Source organism: Cricetulus griseus, chromosome X (assembly GCF_003668045.3).
Source record: "Cricetulus griseus strain 17A/GY chromosome X, alternate assembly CriGri-PICRH-1.0, whole genome shotgun sequence".
In the NCBI taxonomy this organism is placed as follows: domain Eukaryota; kingdom Metazoa; phylum Chordata; class Mammalia; order Rodentia; family Cricetidae; genus Cricetulus; species Cricetulus griseus.
The window spans coordinates 98,815,456-98,829,270 of NC_048604.1; the positions used below are offsets into that span (position 1 = coordinate 98,815,456).

The window sequence follows — 13,815 nt, forward strand, 5'->3', positions numbered from 1 at the left end:
GCCTGCTGCCACATGAAAAGTGGTCCTATGAAGAAGACTTCAGAACAAGAAAGTGGAGGTGGCCTCTAGCTATCTCCACTTGAGTTTGCAACATCCCTTGCCTAAGGAACCTTGGGATGAAACCTCAAACATGACTGACCCTTGCTCATGGCCCTGCGAGAAACTCAGGCACAGAGCATCCAGCTAAGCTGTGTCCAGATTTTCAGTCCATGTGCATGGTCTGTAGAACTTTCCATGATCTGGCTCCTGCTCTGAGCCTGCCCTGATGCAACCTCCTTCTTACAATTGACACGCAGTGCCAATACCACACAACGTCTGTGAACATGCAGACTCCTTATATGTGTCAGTTGTAAGAAGGAACCTTTTCCTCTGCCCTATATATCCCACGGTCACAGCTCCTACTACTCTATAGCAGCAGCATCTCTTCTAAGGGCTGTCTCTCCACCAACCATACTAATCAACTCCTTAAAGGCGAGGACCACACCTTCCTGCTTCTCTTTGCAACACCTGCTGTAACTCTGAGTCTAAGATGAAGCCCTGGTAGGAGAGGAGATAGTCTCAAGAGAAACGTTTGTGCAATCCCTACTTCAATTAGAGAGAAAAATAACCTCTGGTAGGCCTGGGATGGGATCTTATTACCTCCACACACAGACACAGACACAGACACAGACACAGACACAGACACACACACAGACACACACACAGACACACACACACACACACACACACACACACACACACACACACACACACACACACACACTTTTGGCCTGGATATAAATAAAAATTGTCTCTGTAGCTTCTTGAGAAGATGGGGCTGGGAAAATATCCACATGTAGAAGAATGAAAATAGATGCTCTTCACCCTAAATAAACATCAACAGCACAGAGGCATGGTGGTATATGTGTGGAATCCTAGTACTCAAGAGGTGGAAGCAGAAGAACCAGGAATTCAAGGCTACATGAGATCCTGCTTCAAAAAAATAATCATTCTTGCCCACAAATCAACTCCAAAGGGATCAAAGACATTAAAAGAAGACCTGGAGGGGCTAGAGAGATGGCCAGTGGTTACGAGTACTGATTGCTCTTCAAGAGGACAAAGGTTTGATTCCCAGCACCCACAAGATGGCTCACAACCATCTGTAACTTCACTTCTAGGAGCTCTGATGCCCTCTTATGTCCTGTGCAGGCACTGAATATACATAATGCAGAGACATGCATATGCACACAGGCAAAATACCCTTATACATAAATAACAAATTTCAAATTAAATCCCTTGAACTGAAACCGTTAGAGAAAACAATTCAAGATAAAAGCATAGGCCAGGGTCTTTCTAAATGGGACTCTTATAGTTCAGGAAATAATAGAAAGAACAGACACATGAGGTTTCATGGAATTTAAAAGCTTCTGCACAGCAAAGGGAGCAATCAGTAAAGAGTTATCTTGCAGATATTGGGGAAAAGATCTTAGCTAACTATACATTTGACAGAGGACCAGAGTGTGTGTGTGTGTGTGTGTGTGTGTGTGTGTGTGTGTGTGTGTGTGTGTGTGTGTGTGTTCCTCTGATCCTCACATATGCACCTGTCAAACAGAATTCCTACAGATTCAAGAGGAAGTGGGCATGGAGACTTCTGGGGATGATGGGAATATTCTAAAATCAGACTGTCCTGATGGGGGACAACATTCTGTAAGTTTACTAAAAATAATTCATTTTTTAAAAAAGTTAAGGTGGAACCAAAATAGGGAAGGAAAACTGAGAAGGTTTTGGAAAGCATTCTTCCTGGATTCACCACCTGCTGGTGCCCATAAAAGTATATAGTGAAGCTCGATTGGGTGGGCAGCACCATTAGGAGAACAGTGGGACTCTCCTCTCCTCCTCCTGAATGTCAATAAGAATTTCAAAGATGATGATTAAGTTGATGACAGGGATCATGTCAGCCCAGGGTTAATGTAGTGCCCTTGCCTGTTGTGGAATAGTACTTTATTCCATAAACAAATGTGTGTTACATTTGTTTCTGCTGCATTTGTTTAACTGTGTAAAGATGTGCTGCATTTGTTTCACCTTGCCTGCCTAAGGCACCTGATTGGTCAATAAAAAGCTGAATGGTCAGTAGCTATGGTCAATAGCTAGGCAAGAGAAGGATAGGTGGGGTTGGTGGGTGAAGTGAATAAGTAGGAGGAGGAATCTAGGCTGGAAAAGAAGAGAGAATGAGGGAGGAAAAGAGGGAGATGTCCAGGGCCAGGCAACCAGGCAGCTACCAGCTAGCCAAACACAGAAGAAGCAGGAAAACAGGACTCACAGAATGAAAGAAAGGTAAAAAGCTCTGAAGCAAAACATAGATGAAGAGAAACAGGTTAAATTAATTTATATGAGCTAGTGGGACAAGCATACGATAAGGCTGAGCATTCATAACTAATAAGTCGTCTCTGTGTAGTGATTGAGGGGCTGACAGTCTGAAAAAGACTGTTACACTCCCCCATACATTGTCATATTCACCACATGTTCTCATTAAGATCAGTAACCATGTATGTCCTTTTCAGGGAGTATGATGGTTGGATTTTTGTTTTGTTTCATGTTTTTGTTGTTTTTGATTTTGAGATAGGGTTTCTTTGTGTGGCCTCAGCTTTCCTGGAACTAGCTTTGTAGACCAGGCTGACCTTGAACTCAGAGTCCACCCACCTTTGCTGCCCAAGTGCTGGTATTAAAAGTGTGCACCCTCATGCCAGCTTATAGTTAGTTTTAAAAGTCAACTTTTCACAACCCAGAATCAATTTAGAACGGTGTCTTAGTTGAACTGTCTAGGTCAGGTTGGCCTGTGGGAATGTCTGTAGGAGATTATGTTGACTCTTAATTGAGGTGGGAAGACCCACTCTGAATGTGAGTGGCACCACAGCTGGCACCATGCCTTGGCTCTGGATGGTGTAAGAATAGAGAAAGCTAGCAAGGCAGAACCAGGAAGCAAAGATCCAAGCATTCCTCTCTATGCTCTTGACCATGGATATGAAGATTTAAATTTCTACCCTGACTTCCCTGCAGTGATGGATTGGAACCTGGAACTGTAAGCCAAATAAGCCCTTTCTTCCCAGTGTTGCTTTTTGTTAGCATATTCTATCACAGCAACAGAATAAAGCTAGAACAGGTGAACCAGATTACAAAGCCATACTCTGAAGAGTGGTATGGCATGCTCACATGCCTTCTATTCTAAATCTGTAAGGCAAGCTGTGCTGCCTCTTTCGTCATCCCACATTCTAATAGTGTCTTCTTTCATGTTTTTTTTGGCCCATCTAATTGAACCTGTGTCAGTTGTGTTGCTCCTTCCAAAAAAAAAAAAAAAAAAAAAACACTTTTTCATTTCATTGATTTCTGTTCAGCTCATTATCATGTCCTTCATTCTTGCTTTGGATTTAATTTCTTCTTCTGGTGCAGCTTCTTAGGTGGGAAGCTAAGTTCAGCAATGGGACAATGCTATTCTCTGTTATGGGCCTTTTCATCAATGAACTTCCCTCCAAACACTCCTTTAAGCTGCATCCTATAAGGTTTGGCGGGATGCTTTATGTCACATAACTTCCCTGGATTCTTTTCCTTCACTTTATTCCAGAACACACAACATACTCTGCAGCAGCATTTCTTAGGGCATTTTCATTTTGTATTTCGAAACTCATAAATTAGATATTTCTCCCTAGAACTGTTCCTTGATTTGCTTAATTTCTAACCAGTCTTTGCTTTCTTTTATTATTTTCTTTACTTTTGATGTTCAGATGCTCTATTTTTGCCCCTGTTGGAGTATTGTGGTTTTTTTGAGACACGATGAAGAAATAACAATGAAGAATAAGCAGGAATTAAGAGGTAGTCGGTTGATGAAAGGAAAAAAACTAGAGAAAGTTTGGGACTTATTAGAGGTTGATGGTATTCTATAGGAAATGTTAACCGAGCACTATGTAAGAGCTGTCATTTTTTAGCCCTTTCTGAGAAAGTGAAAAACAAGAAACTTCTCTAGAGTTTGTCTTGCATGTTTATAAAAACAAATCCTGACAAAACAGTGTGACTGACTCCTAGAGACTGACTTACTCAGGGAAACAGGATCAGAGGGATTTCAGTCAGCTCCATCTGTAGCACCTAAATATCTATCACGATGAAAATATGAGCTATTTGTTTCTCATCTGAGACTACCCATACAAATGAATAGAATAGGACTTCTTACATCTACAGTTCAAAAGAAAATGAGACTAAAAATTTAAAAAGAGTTATTGAAGTCAGGTTGTGCACACATGCACTACCAGCACTTGAGAGGCTGGAGGATAGGTATCCTTGTCTACACAAAGAGTTAGAGGCTAGCCTTGGCTACATGAGATCCAGTCTCAAACAAAACAAAACAAAATCTTAGATATTTAACTCTGAAAACTCTCAGGCTTAACTCATTTGGCTAAGAAAACCCATTGAATAGCTTCCTAAGATTCCCAACTCAACACAGAGATGATAAATTGTCAACCTGATATGTCTATCAAGGGCTTTCAAAGCTCACCAACACCCCAGGATCTGCAGACAAAAAGAAAGATTACCAGGAGCTGTGCTATGACTGAGCTCTGAAGGGACTTCCAAGTATATCCAGAGTGAATGTGTGTGGGTAGGCACCCATAGCTAGGCAGAGTGAATGTGTGTGGGTAGGCACCCATAGCTAGGTCTGCTCATTAGGCCAACAGGGAAAACAGTAGAGCTCTAGCACACTGATAGTGATTTAGTTTGCTGTTTTGAAATTTCCTGGAATTCTTTCACATGGGGTGATATGGGAACAGACTCTAGAGTTTGGGGGAAAGTGTGAGAAAAACGTCACAAGCCTGTAAGAAAAAGGAGCATCGGGAGTTGGTGGCCCACAGCTTTAATCCCAGCACTTGGGAGGTAGAGGCAGGTGGATCTCTGTGAGTTCAAGGCCAGCCTGGTCTACAGAGGGAGTTCCAGGACAGCCTCCAAAGCAATACAGAGAAACCCTGCCTCGAACAAACAAACAAACAAACAAATAATAAAAGAGAAAGAAAAAGGAGCAAATTCCTTTTTAGTTTGAGGCATATTAAGTAACACAGTCAGAGCAGGTTGGCAAGATGGCTCAGTGGGTAAAAGGATTTGCTCTGCAAGCATTAGGAACTGGGTTTTAATCCCAGCACCCACACAAAAACTGGGCATGGCCACATATGCTTGTAACGCCAGCATCAAAATAGAGAAAAAGGATCCCAACATTTTAATACCTGGCCAGGCTAGCTGAAATGAAAGTTTGGGCTCAGTGAGAGACCCTGCATGAAGGGAATAAGATAGCTAGCAATAGAGGAAGACACCTGAAATTTTTTTGCAGCTTCTGCCTTCATGTGCATGGGTACACATATCTGCATATATTCCACACACTTGCATATACTATACACACAATGCACCCACACAGGACAAAGCGGAGAATGGGAGATGTGGAGACATTCTAGTACAAAAGTACAGGTTTGAATACTGAATCATAGCAGAGAAGGATGCTAGAAGGAAGATAACTGGAGAGAGAGACCACTGGAAGAATGGTCTGTTTGCAGTTCAAGGAGCCAAAGAAGCCAGGGCACCATAGCTAAGCATCAAAGAATTACAGGAAAATGCAAATAAAACAAAGAAACATCTGAGATTTCCAAACCACTTAAATATGCCCATGCTTTTAAATCATACAGTTTTACCTTATCCAGCATCACTGTTATGGCTTCATCAGAAAAAGTCATTTTCTTTGAGCTCAGGAACTGTCAACATCAGTTTTAATGCTATCCGAGGCCTGATAATCTTCATGAATGGTGTTCTGTATACTACAGGACCTTTAGTGCCATCCCTGGTCAGGAATAACTAAATGCTACTTGTGTTCTCCTTCCCCAATAGTTGAAATACCCAAAAATGTCTACAGAGTTTCATGAGAATCTCCAGTCCAGGGACCAGGGTGGAGGGTGGGGGAAATGGAGCCATGGGAGGAAAGTGTCAGAACTCTTTGTAATTGAGAACCACTACATTATCTATACTATTTTAAAAAATAATTGTTTCAAAGTAATAATTATTGGGCATCATCATATTCACAATGTTTTGTTTGAGATGGGATCTCTCTGTGCAGTCCTGACTGTCCTGGACCTCACTCTGTAGACCAGACTGGCCTTAAACTCACAGAGATCCACCTGTCTCTGCCTCCCAAATGTTGGGATTAAAGGTGTATGTCACCATACCCTGCAAAACTAAGTGATACTGTTTAACAAAACAAGCATGATATAAATTTGTTATTTCTCTAATATGTGACTCATCTTAACTAGTTAAGACCATAATCTAGCACACACAAATATTATTTTTGCCCCATTTCAGGTATATTGCAATTTGATAAGTTAAAAGTGATTGATACTATTTCTATTTAATATGGTGGTTCAAGTAAAGTCAGCAAGCAGATGAAAATTTTTACATATTGAATATATACATACAAACTAATTTCTAGCAAAGTTAAACTTCAGATATTCTCTTTTATGCTGGTTATAGAATTCATATATAAGTAATAAAATATCATTTGTATTGGATGGAAGAATTGATCATAAAGACATGTTACACATATTCAAAAAGTAAAACCAGTTGAGTTTTATATCACTATTAATAAGGAGGTTACTAGTACCATGGAGACTGCTTGTTGTGTCCTATTTTGGTTTAACATAGTTCCCTTCACTATAAAAATGACAACCAGATCTTGCTTTTACCTGACTTATCTGTAGAATCTTCAAATTCCACGAGGAATGAGTACCCATTATTCCAGATGTGGAGGCAGGTGGCTGGGTCATAAGAGATAGTGAGTGGTTTTAAGCCAGGGTCATAAACACTGTCCCTCCATCGGATGTTGATGGGTGACTGCCGATCACCCGCAGGAACAAGGTCCAAGTTCTCCCAGAGTGGAGGTACTAGAAGAGAGCAAGTCTGGCCAGTTAGCAAAAACAACTACTGTCTAGCACCACACATAAGACCATCCCCATTTGGGAAGAAACCAAAGAGCTGCAAAGGCAGCTCAGAAATTAGCTATTTGGGGCTGTAATCAACTGTGTAAAGCAGATCAGGGTAGGCCAGAGAGCACCTTGCAGGGGAGTCTTCATTCTGTCATCTCATAAAACTAACCCATTTCAGCCTGTCTGCTAATGTGACCTGAAGCCAGTGCCATCAGTTCTGTGGAATCAGCAAAATACAGGGGGATTAGAGTGTGGAAACAGTTTTCACAAATGCTGCTTTTTGTTTCATTGTAATTTCTTTAACTCCAACCAACTAAACTGGTTTCAAAAACAAGGTTAAGTGAACTTTCAATAACAGACTTTATCTTGACAAAGGAAACAGAGTTAAAACTGTTAGAAAACAAGATTTAATTCAGTATTGTCAGTTTTCAGTTGGTTGGCTGGTATAGCCTCCTCCTAGAAAATGATTGTGTCACATAAGTGTGCATGCCAGGTTAACCTCTACAAACAACTGTGAGTACTAAGCAGCCACCCTATAAGGCCTGTATAGACACCAGCACTGCTGAGGTCCCTCAAGTCCACAGTTTGTCACAAGAATGTGGACATAATCTCTTAAGGTATACCATACAGTTTGTCCAAAAGAGGCACTGACTATATGGCTTGTGCTGGTACCTCCTCCAGAGAACCAGGTCCACGTCTTTGCAGCAATAAATATCAGCAGACTTCCTGATGACAATGCAGACAAGCGGGTAAGCCACCCCCAAATGAACAGAACCCACACCTATCAATTTGGGGTGGTCTAACCTGTCAAACTGGATGGATGCATGTAAAAGAATCTAAATAGATCCATATTTATCACCCTGCACAAAACTCAACTCTAAATGTATCAGAAACCTCAAATAGAACCAGACACAGTGAACTGGATAGAAGAGAAAGTGGGGAATGGCCTTGAATGCATTAGCACAGTTAAAGACTTTCTGAACAGAACACCATTAACACAGGCACTAAGATCAACAATTAATAAATGGGACCTTATGAAACTGAGACGCTTCTGCACAACAAAGGATACCATCATTCACACAAAGCAACAGCCTACAGAATGGAAAAAGATCTTTACCAACTACACATCAGAAAGAGGACCAATATCCCAAGTATATAAAAAAGTCAAGAAACTAGATATCAAGAAAACAAATGACAGAATTCACAATGGCCATCAGGGAAATGGAAATCAAAACGACCTTGAGATTTCACCAGTCAGAATGGCTCAGATCAATAACACAAGTGACAGCTCATGGTGGAGAGGATATGGAGTAAGGGAAACACTCATCCATTGCTGGTGGAAGTTCAAACTTTTGCAGCCACTATGGCAACATGGTGGTTCCACAGGAAGATAGTAATTGATCTACCTCAAGATCCAACTTTACCACTCCTGGCATATACCCAAAGATGCTTCTTCCTACCAAAGAGTCACTTGCCACTCTATTCATAATATCCAGGCACCACCATTGTGCACTAAATTCCCCTCAACAGAAAAATGGATAAAGAAAAGGTGGTACATTTACACAATGGAATATGACTCAGTTGTCAAAAACAATGACATCAGGAAATTTGAAGGCAAATGGATGGAATTTGAAAACCATCCTGAGTGAAATAACCCAAACTCAGAAAGACAAAAATGTTATGTATTTGCTTATATGTCAATTATAACTAAGCTACAATCCATAGAACCAAAGAGTAAGGGACTGGGATGGCGGGGTGTGTGTGTGACAGATCTCCCTAGGAAAAGTGAACAATGAGTCTTTCCGCCAAGGCACCCAAGCCCTGCTGCCACGTGGGCGCTTCCTGCCAGGCCACCCAAGATCTGCCTGCCGCCACGTTATGGTCCCAAGTAACACAGAGATACTTATATTAGGTACAAATGCTGCTTGGCCAATGATTATTATTTCTCATCTACTAGCTCAGTCTTAATTATCATAAATCTATGTATTTTATAAGACTTATCTTATTGGACGCCAGCGGAAGCGCCCTGTCTTACCAGGCTCACATGGTGACTCTGCACTTTCTCCTCCCTTTCCCAGAATCTTGCTTGACTCCTAGTCCCACCTATCTTGTTTTCCTATTGGCCAACAGTACTTTATTTATCAACCAATAAGACAATCATATACAAAGAAGGACTTCCCCCATCAGAAAAGGAAATAGGACAGATAGTTATGGGTGAATGGGGATGGCTAGAACAGGAGGATAAAGTGGAAGGGGGTAAAGGGGATGAGGGAGGGACTATGGGGAGAGATAGCTAAAAGGGCCATTTGAAGGGTAATGTATTGAAAACCTAATACAGTAAAAGGTTCCTAAAAATATATATACATATGAAAGTGATCTAAATGAAATTGTCATAAATGGGAGAGACAGAGCCCCAACTTGCTATCTCTTGTCAGCAAATGAAGCTTCCAGTACTGAGAATGGGTTACATATAATTGGCCAAGGGGTTTCATAGAAACCCCCAAACAACTCAGGCTGTTGCTAAGATGATAGGTGCTTTCCACAAACTGGTGACAAGGCCCTGTTGCTGAAGACTACACCTATACAACTCATTGAACATACAGAAACTGAGCTGGTGCCTACATAAAGTCTTCAACCCTATGTTCTAGCATCTTTGATTCAGGAAAGTACTGTGCATTCTACCCAAACAGAAACCAGCCTAGCCACAAAACCTTTGATCTACAATAGTGTTCTGCCTGCAAGATATGCCAGTGCAATGGTGGCACAAAGCTTGTGGGAGTAACCAACTGATATCTGAGTTAAGGCCCACTCCACAAGATGAAAGTCATACATGATGCTCCTTGGGTGAACAAGAAATTAAGAATAGATAGCGGGGATCCAGTCTAAATACTACAGTTGTACTGAAAGAACACAGCATTAAAATGAGTCCTAATAACATTCTTCTCTATTCAGTGCCTTGTTCAGCCATCATCAGAGAAGCTTCCTCCTGCAGTAGATGAGAACAAATACAGAGACCCACAGCCAGACAACATGCAGAGAGTGAGAGAGCTTGGACTATTCATCCCTAAATGGGATGTGTTCATCAAATCCTTCCTCAGGGCTCAGGGAGGCCTGTGGAAAAGGGGATAGAAAGAACCAGAGAGGATAGAGTACACCAAGGAAACAAGGCCCAATGAATCAACATGGTCAAAGCTCATATGTACTCAGAGTCTGAAGCAACATGCACAGGGTCTGCACAGATCTGCACCAGATGGGGTCCTAGAGATAAAAGAAAAGTGAACACATGTCACTATCCCTAATCCAGCAGTATCTCCAATTGATAATCACTTGCAAATGAAAATTTAGTTTTCTCCAAGGGAGTCTCACTGGGAAACAAACTACTCTTAAGGGTAGGCTGCATGTCCAGCAGTACATGGCCAACAGAAAATAAACAGCATCTTTAGAGGTTCCCTTAAAAAATCTTTTTTTTTTTTTTGAGACAGGGTTTCTATGTGTTACCCTGGCTGTCCTGGAACTTGCTCCATAGACTAGTCTGGCCTTAAATACCTGCCTCTGCCTCTGGAGTGCTGAGATTAAAGATTTCCACCACCACTGCTGGCCTTATTTTTTATTTATATATATTTTAATTTTTCTCCTTTTTTACCCTACAGGTTCTTTATGTATATACTATGGCTTACAGTGTAGTGTTTTTATGATATTCCTGTGTGTGTGAACAAGTGGGTCACTGCATCTGTATTTGTTTCTTGTGCCTTTTCTTGGGTTCTTCTTTCCGTTTGTTTGGTCCTATTCCAACATGTTAGTTTTTCTTTTATCTATATATTGCATTATTATTCCGTAGAAGCCTATTTGTTTTCTAGCCTACATGGCTCTACATAGTGAGTTCCAGGACAGCAAGAACTATGTAGAGAGACCCTAACTAAAACATAAAAGAAATAATAATAATAATAATAATAATAATAATAATAATAATAATAATAATAATAGCCTGTTAGTTTTCTAATGAGACAGAAAGGGGGTGGATCTGGATCAAGGGGAGGTAGAGAGGAACTGGGAGGAGAAGAGGGAAGAGAAACAGTAATCAGGATATATTATATGTTTAAAACCTATTTTTGTGCATTTTTTTGTTTTTGTTTTTCAAGACAGGATTTCTCTGTGTACTCCTGGCTATCCTGGAGCTCACTCTGTAGAGCAGGCTGGCCTCAAACTCACAAAGATCTGCTTGTCTCTGCCTCCCTAGGGCTGGGATTAAAAATGTGTACCACCATCACCACCTGGCAAAAAAAATCTATTTTCTCCGCTTTGGGCTGCAGGCTGCATTAGGTGAACTAGCCTGGGTAGTGCTGGATAGCTTGTCTGGGTAGTGACAATAAGGGAAAGCTGGTGGGCTGACAACCCCAGCCAGACCCAGAAACAGAGAAGGTAAGGGGATGAAACTACAGATTTAAAACAGTAGGATCTCAGAAACATAGGGCAAAACCAGGATATCCAAGAGGAGCTCCAGTATGAGCCCATTATGGGTGGTATAGCAGAAATCAGGGCTCAAGCCAGACCAGTGACTTGTGGCACTTGCAAGTAAAGATGAATGGACTAAAGGGTAAACTGTGTGAGTCAACAGATCACACTACAACTTCCAAGACAGGATTCTTTTCTCTTTTTTTTCCTTTTGTTTGGTTTGGTTTGGGGTTTTTCTTTTAAATTTGGGTTTTTTGTGGGGTGGGGTTGAAAGGGAAGAGGGTAGATATGAGGGGATGGGGGATAAGTGGGATTGGAATGCATGATGTAAAATCCACAAGGAATCAATAAAAGTTAAAAAATCTATTTTCAATAAAAGGAAAAAAGTTGAAGTACCAAGAATGAACAGAATCAAAGCCAACAAGAAAAGGAGAAACATGGGGCTGTAGAGATGGCTTACTGACTGGTTAAGAGTGCTTGCTGCTTTTCCAGAGTATCTGAATTTGGTCCCCAGTACCCACGCCAGGGGCCAACAACCACATGAAACTCCAGCTCCAGGGGATCTGACTCCCTATTCTGGCCTCTGCAGGTTGCTTCAAAGTTATAGACACATACATATAAATAAAAATTAAATAAAGCCTTTACAAAGCAGGAGCAACATAAATGGACAGAAGTTAGCAGCAATGCCCTGTATATCTTGCCCCACCACTGACTCTAAGGGTTTGATTAAAATAGCTGAGTTATTAGCCAGGAAAATCCTCATATATGTTGCTGTCATTTTCATCTTCATCTTTTGTGTTAATAAACACAAAAACAGAATCCTGTCTCTGGTTCAGTATTACAGAGATGACATTTCACTTTGTTTTGTTACCTGCCCAAAACTAAAAATCTCCAAGTCTTATCTTTAATTTTTTGTTTGCTTGATTTTATTTTATCAATAGTGTCCTGGCAGATATGGAGTCCTTCTGAGGGTGCAGACCAATTGTTCTCAACATTAGGAAGGATTCAGCCCTCTAAGAGACATGAGACAATTTCCAGATGAGGCAGGACAAAACTGGTGTAAGGTTCTACTGCCCTCTACTGGATAAAATCCAGAGATGCTGATAAACACCTTTCCCTGTACAGAATGGACAAAGAATTTTCTTGCCGGAAATGTCCCTAATGCCAGACTTGAGAAACTTTCACCTAGAGCCAAAAACTATACGTGAACTCACAGTCTGGTTCACAGCCCAGTCGGTTTCAAAGATTCCTGGCCCAAGGAAACCTTCTACCTGGTACCTCTGACATCTTCAGACTATGACCAATAACCTTAGAAGTTATACTGTTTAAAACCAACAAGTCCAGCCTGGTCTACAGAGTGAGTTCCAGGAGAGCTGGAGCTATTACACAGAGAGACCTGTCTCGAAAAACCCAAACCAAAGCTAAAACCAAAACAAAACAAAAAAACATACAAACAAAGCTAACAGGTGAGCATCTCCTTTGAAGATCATGGAAGAGCTGGAATGCTAGTTATCAGGTCCCTAAAATAATGCCCTAGATCATCTTTAATTGTTCAACATTTCATTCAGAAAATGGGAACTCTAAATTTTCACATCCATGCAAGCAAACACCAGCCCAAGAAAATCGGGCTGGGCCTACACCTTCAACTTCTCTCTTTGATTATAGTGCTGGACTCAATTCATAACTTTTCTTTTGCAGGTTCAGCTTCCATCAGACATTATTTCATCCTATCCAGCTCCCCTTTTACTAATCTAGACCACTGAGAGTGGGAAGTCTTGGTCATTGTCCTCTTACCTTTTTGTCAAGAGCTTGTTTTTCAAAAGATACATTTTTATTCTCCTCTCTTCACTTCTTTCTCCTTTTATAAACAAAAAGCAGATGGAAATAATTTACTGGTACTTGCCATTTTTCCCTTGAAACAAGAAGATTATGTTGTGTTCTACGAAGTTTTATTTTCACATAAAATAAAATAGCAACGATTGTGTCAAACACAGCTGTAATTACGATGGTGTTAGCTCAGTGGGAGGGTTTTCATCTCCCAGGCATGATACTGTAGGTTCAATGCTCGGGACCGCAAATAATACTTATTATAATAATAAAAGCTAACATCAACCCTTAATTTTTTAAAGATTTTGTCTTAGGGTTTCTACTGCTATGAAGAGACACCATGACCATAGCAACTGTTATAAAGGAAATCATTTAATTGAGGCTATCTTACAGTTCAGAGGTTTAGTCCATTATTGTCATGGCAGGAAACATGGCAGTATATAAGCAGACATGGTGCTGGAGAAAGAGCTCAGAGTTCTACATCTTGATTTGCAGGCAGCAGGAGGAGACCACCACACTGGGCACAGCTTGAGTATATGAGACCTCAAAGCCCTCC

The 13,815-nt window shown here is 40.9% G+C and overlaps 1 protein-coding gene across 6 annotated transcripts in view; it reads right to left on the reverse strand.

Annotated features, from left to right (window-relative positions):
* The window catches only part of Ca5b (carbonic anhydrase 5B), a 60,098-nt gene that overhangs the window by 21,663 nt on the left and 24,620 nt on the right, over positions 1 to 13,815 (reverse strand). For all 6 annotated transcript variants that reach the window (XM_027432618.2, XM_027432619.2, XM_027432616.2 and 3 more), the window contains one exon: positions 6,741 to 6,938. In XM_027432618.2, coding sequence (XP_027288419.1) covers positions 6,741 to 6,938 — 198 coding nt within the window. The remainder of the gene's footprint in view (positions 1 to 6,740; positions 6,939 to 13,815) is intronic.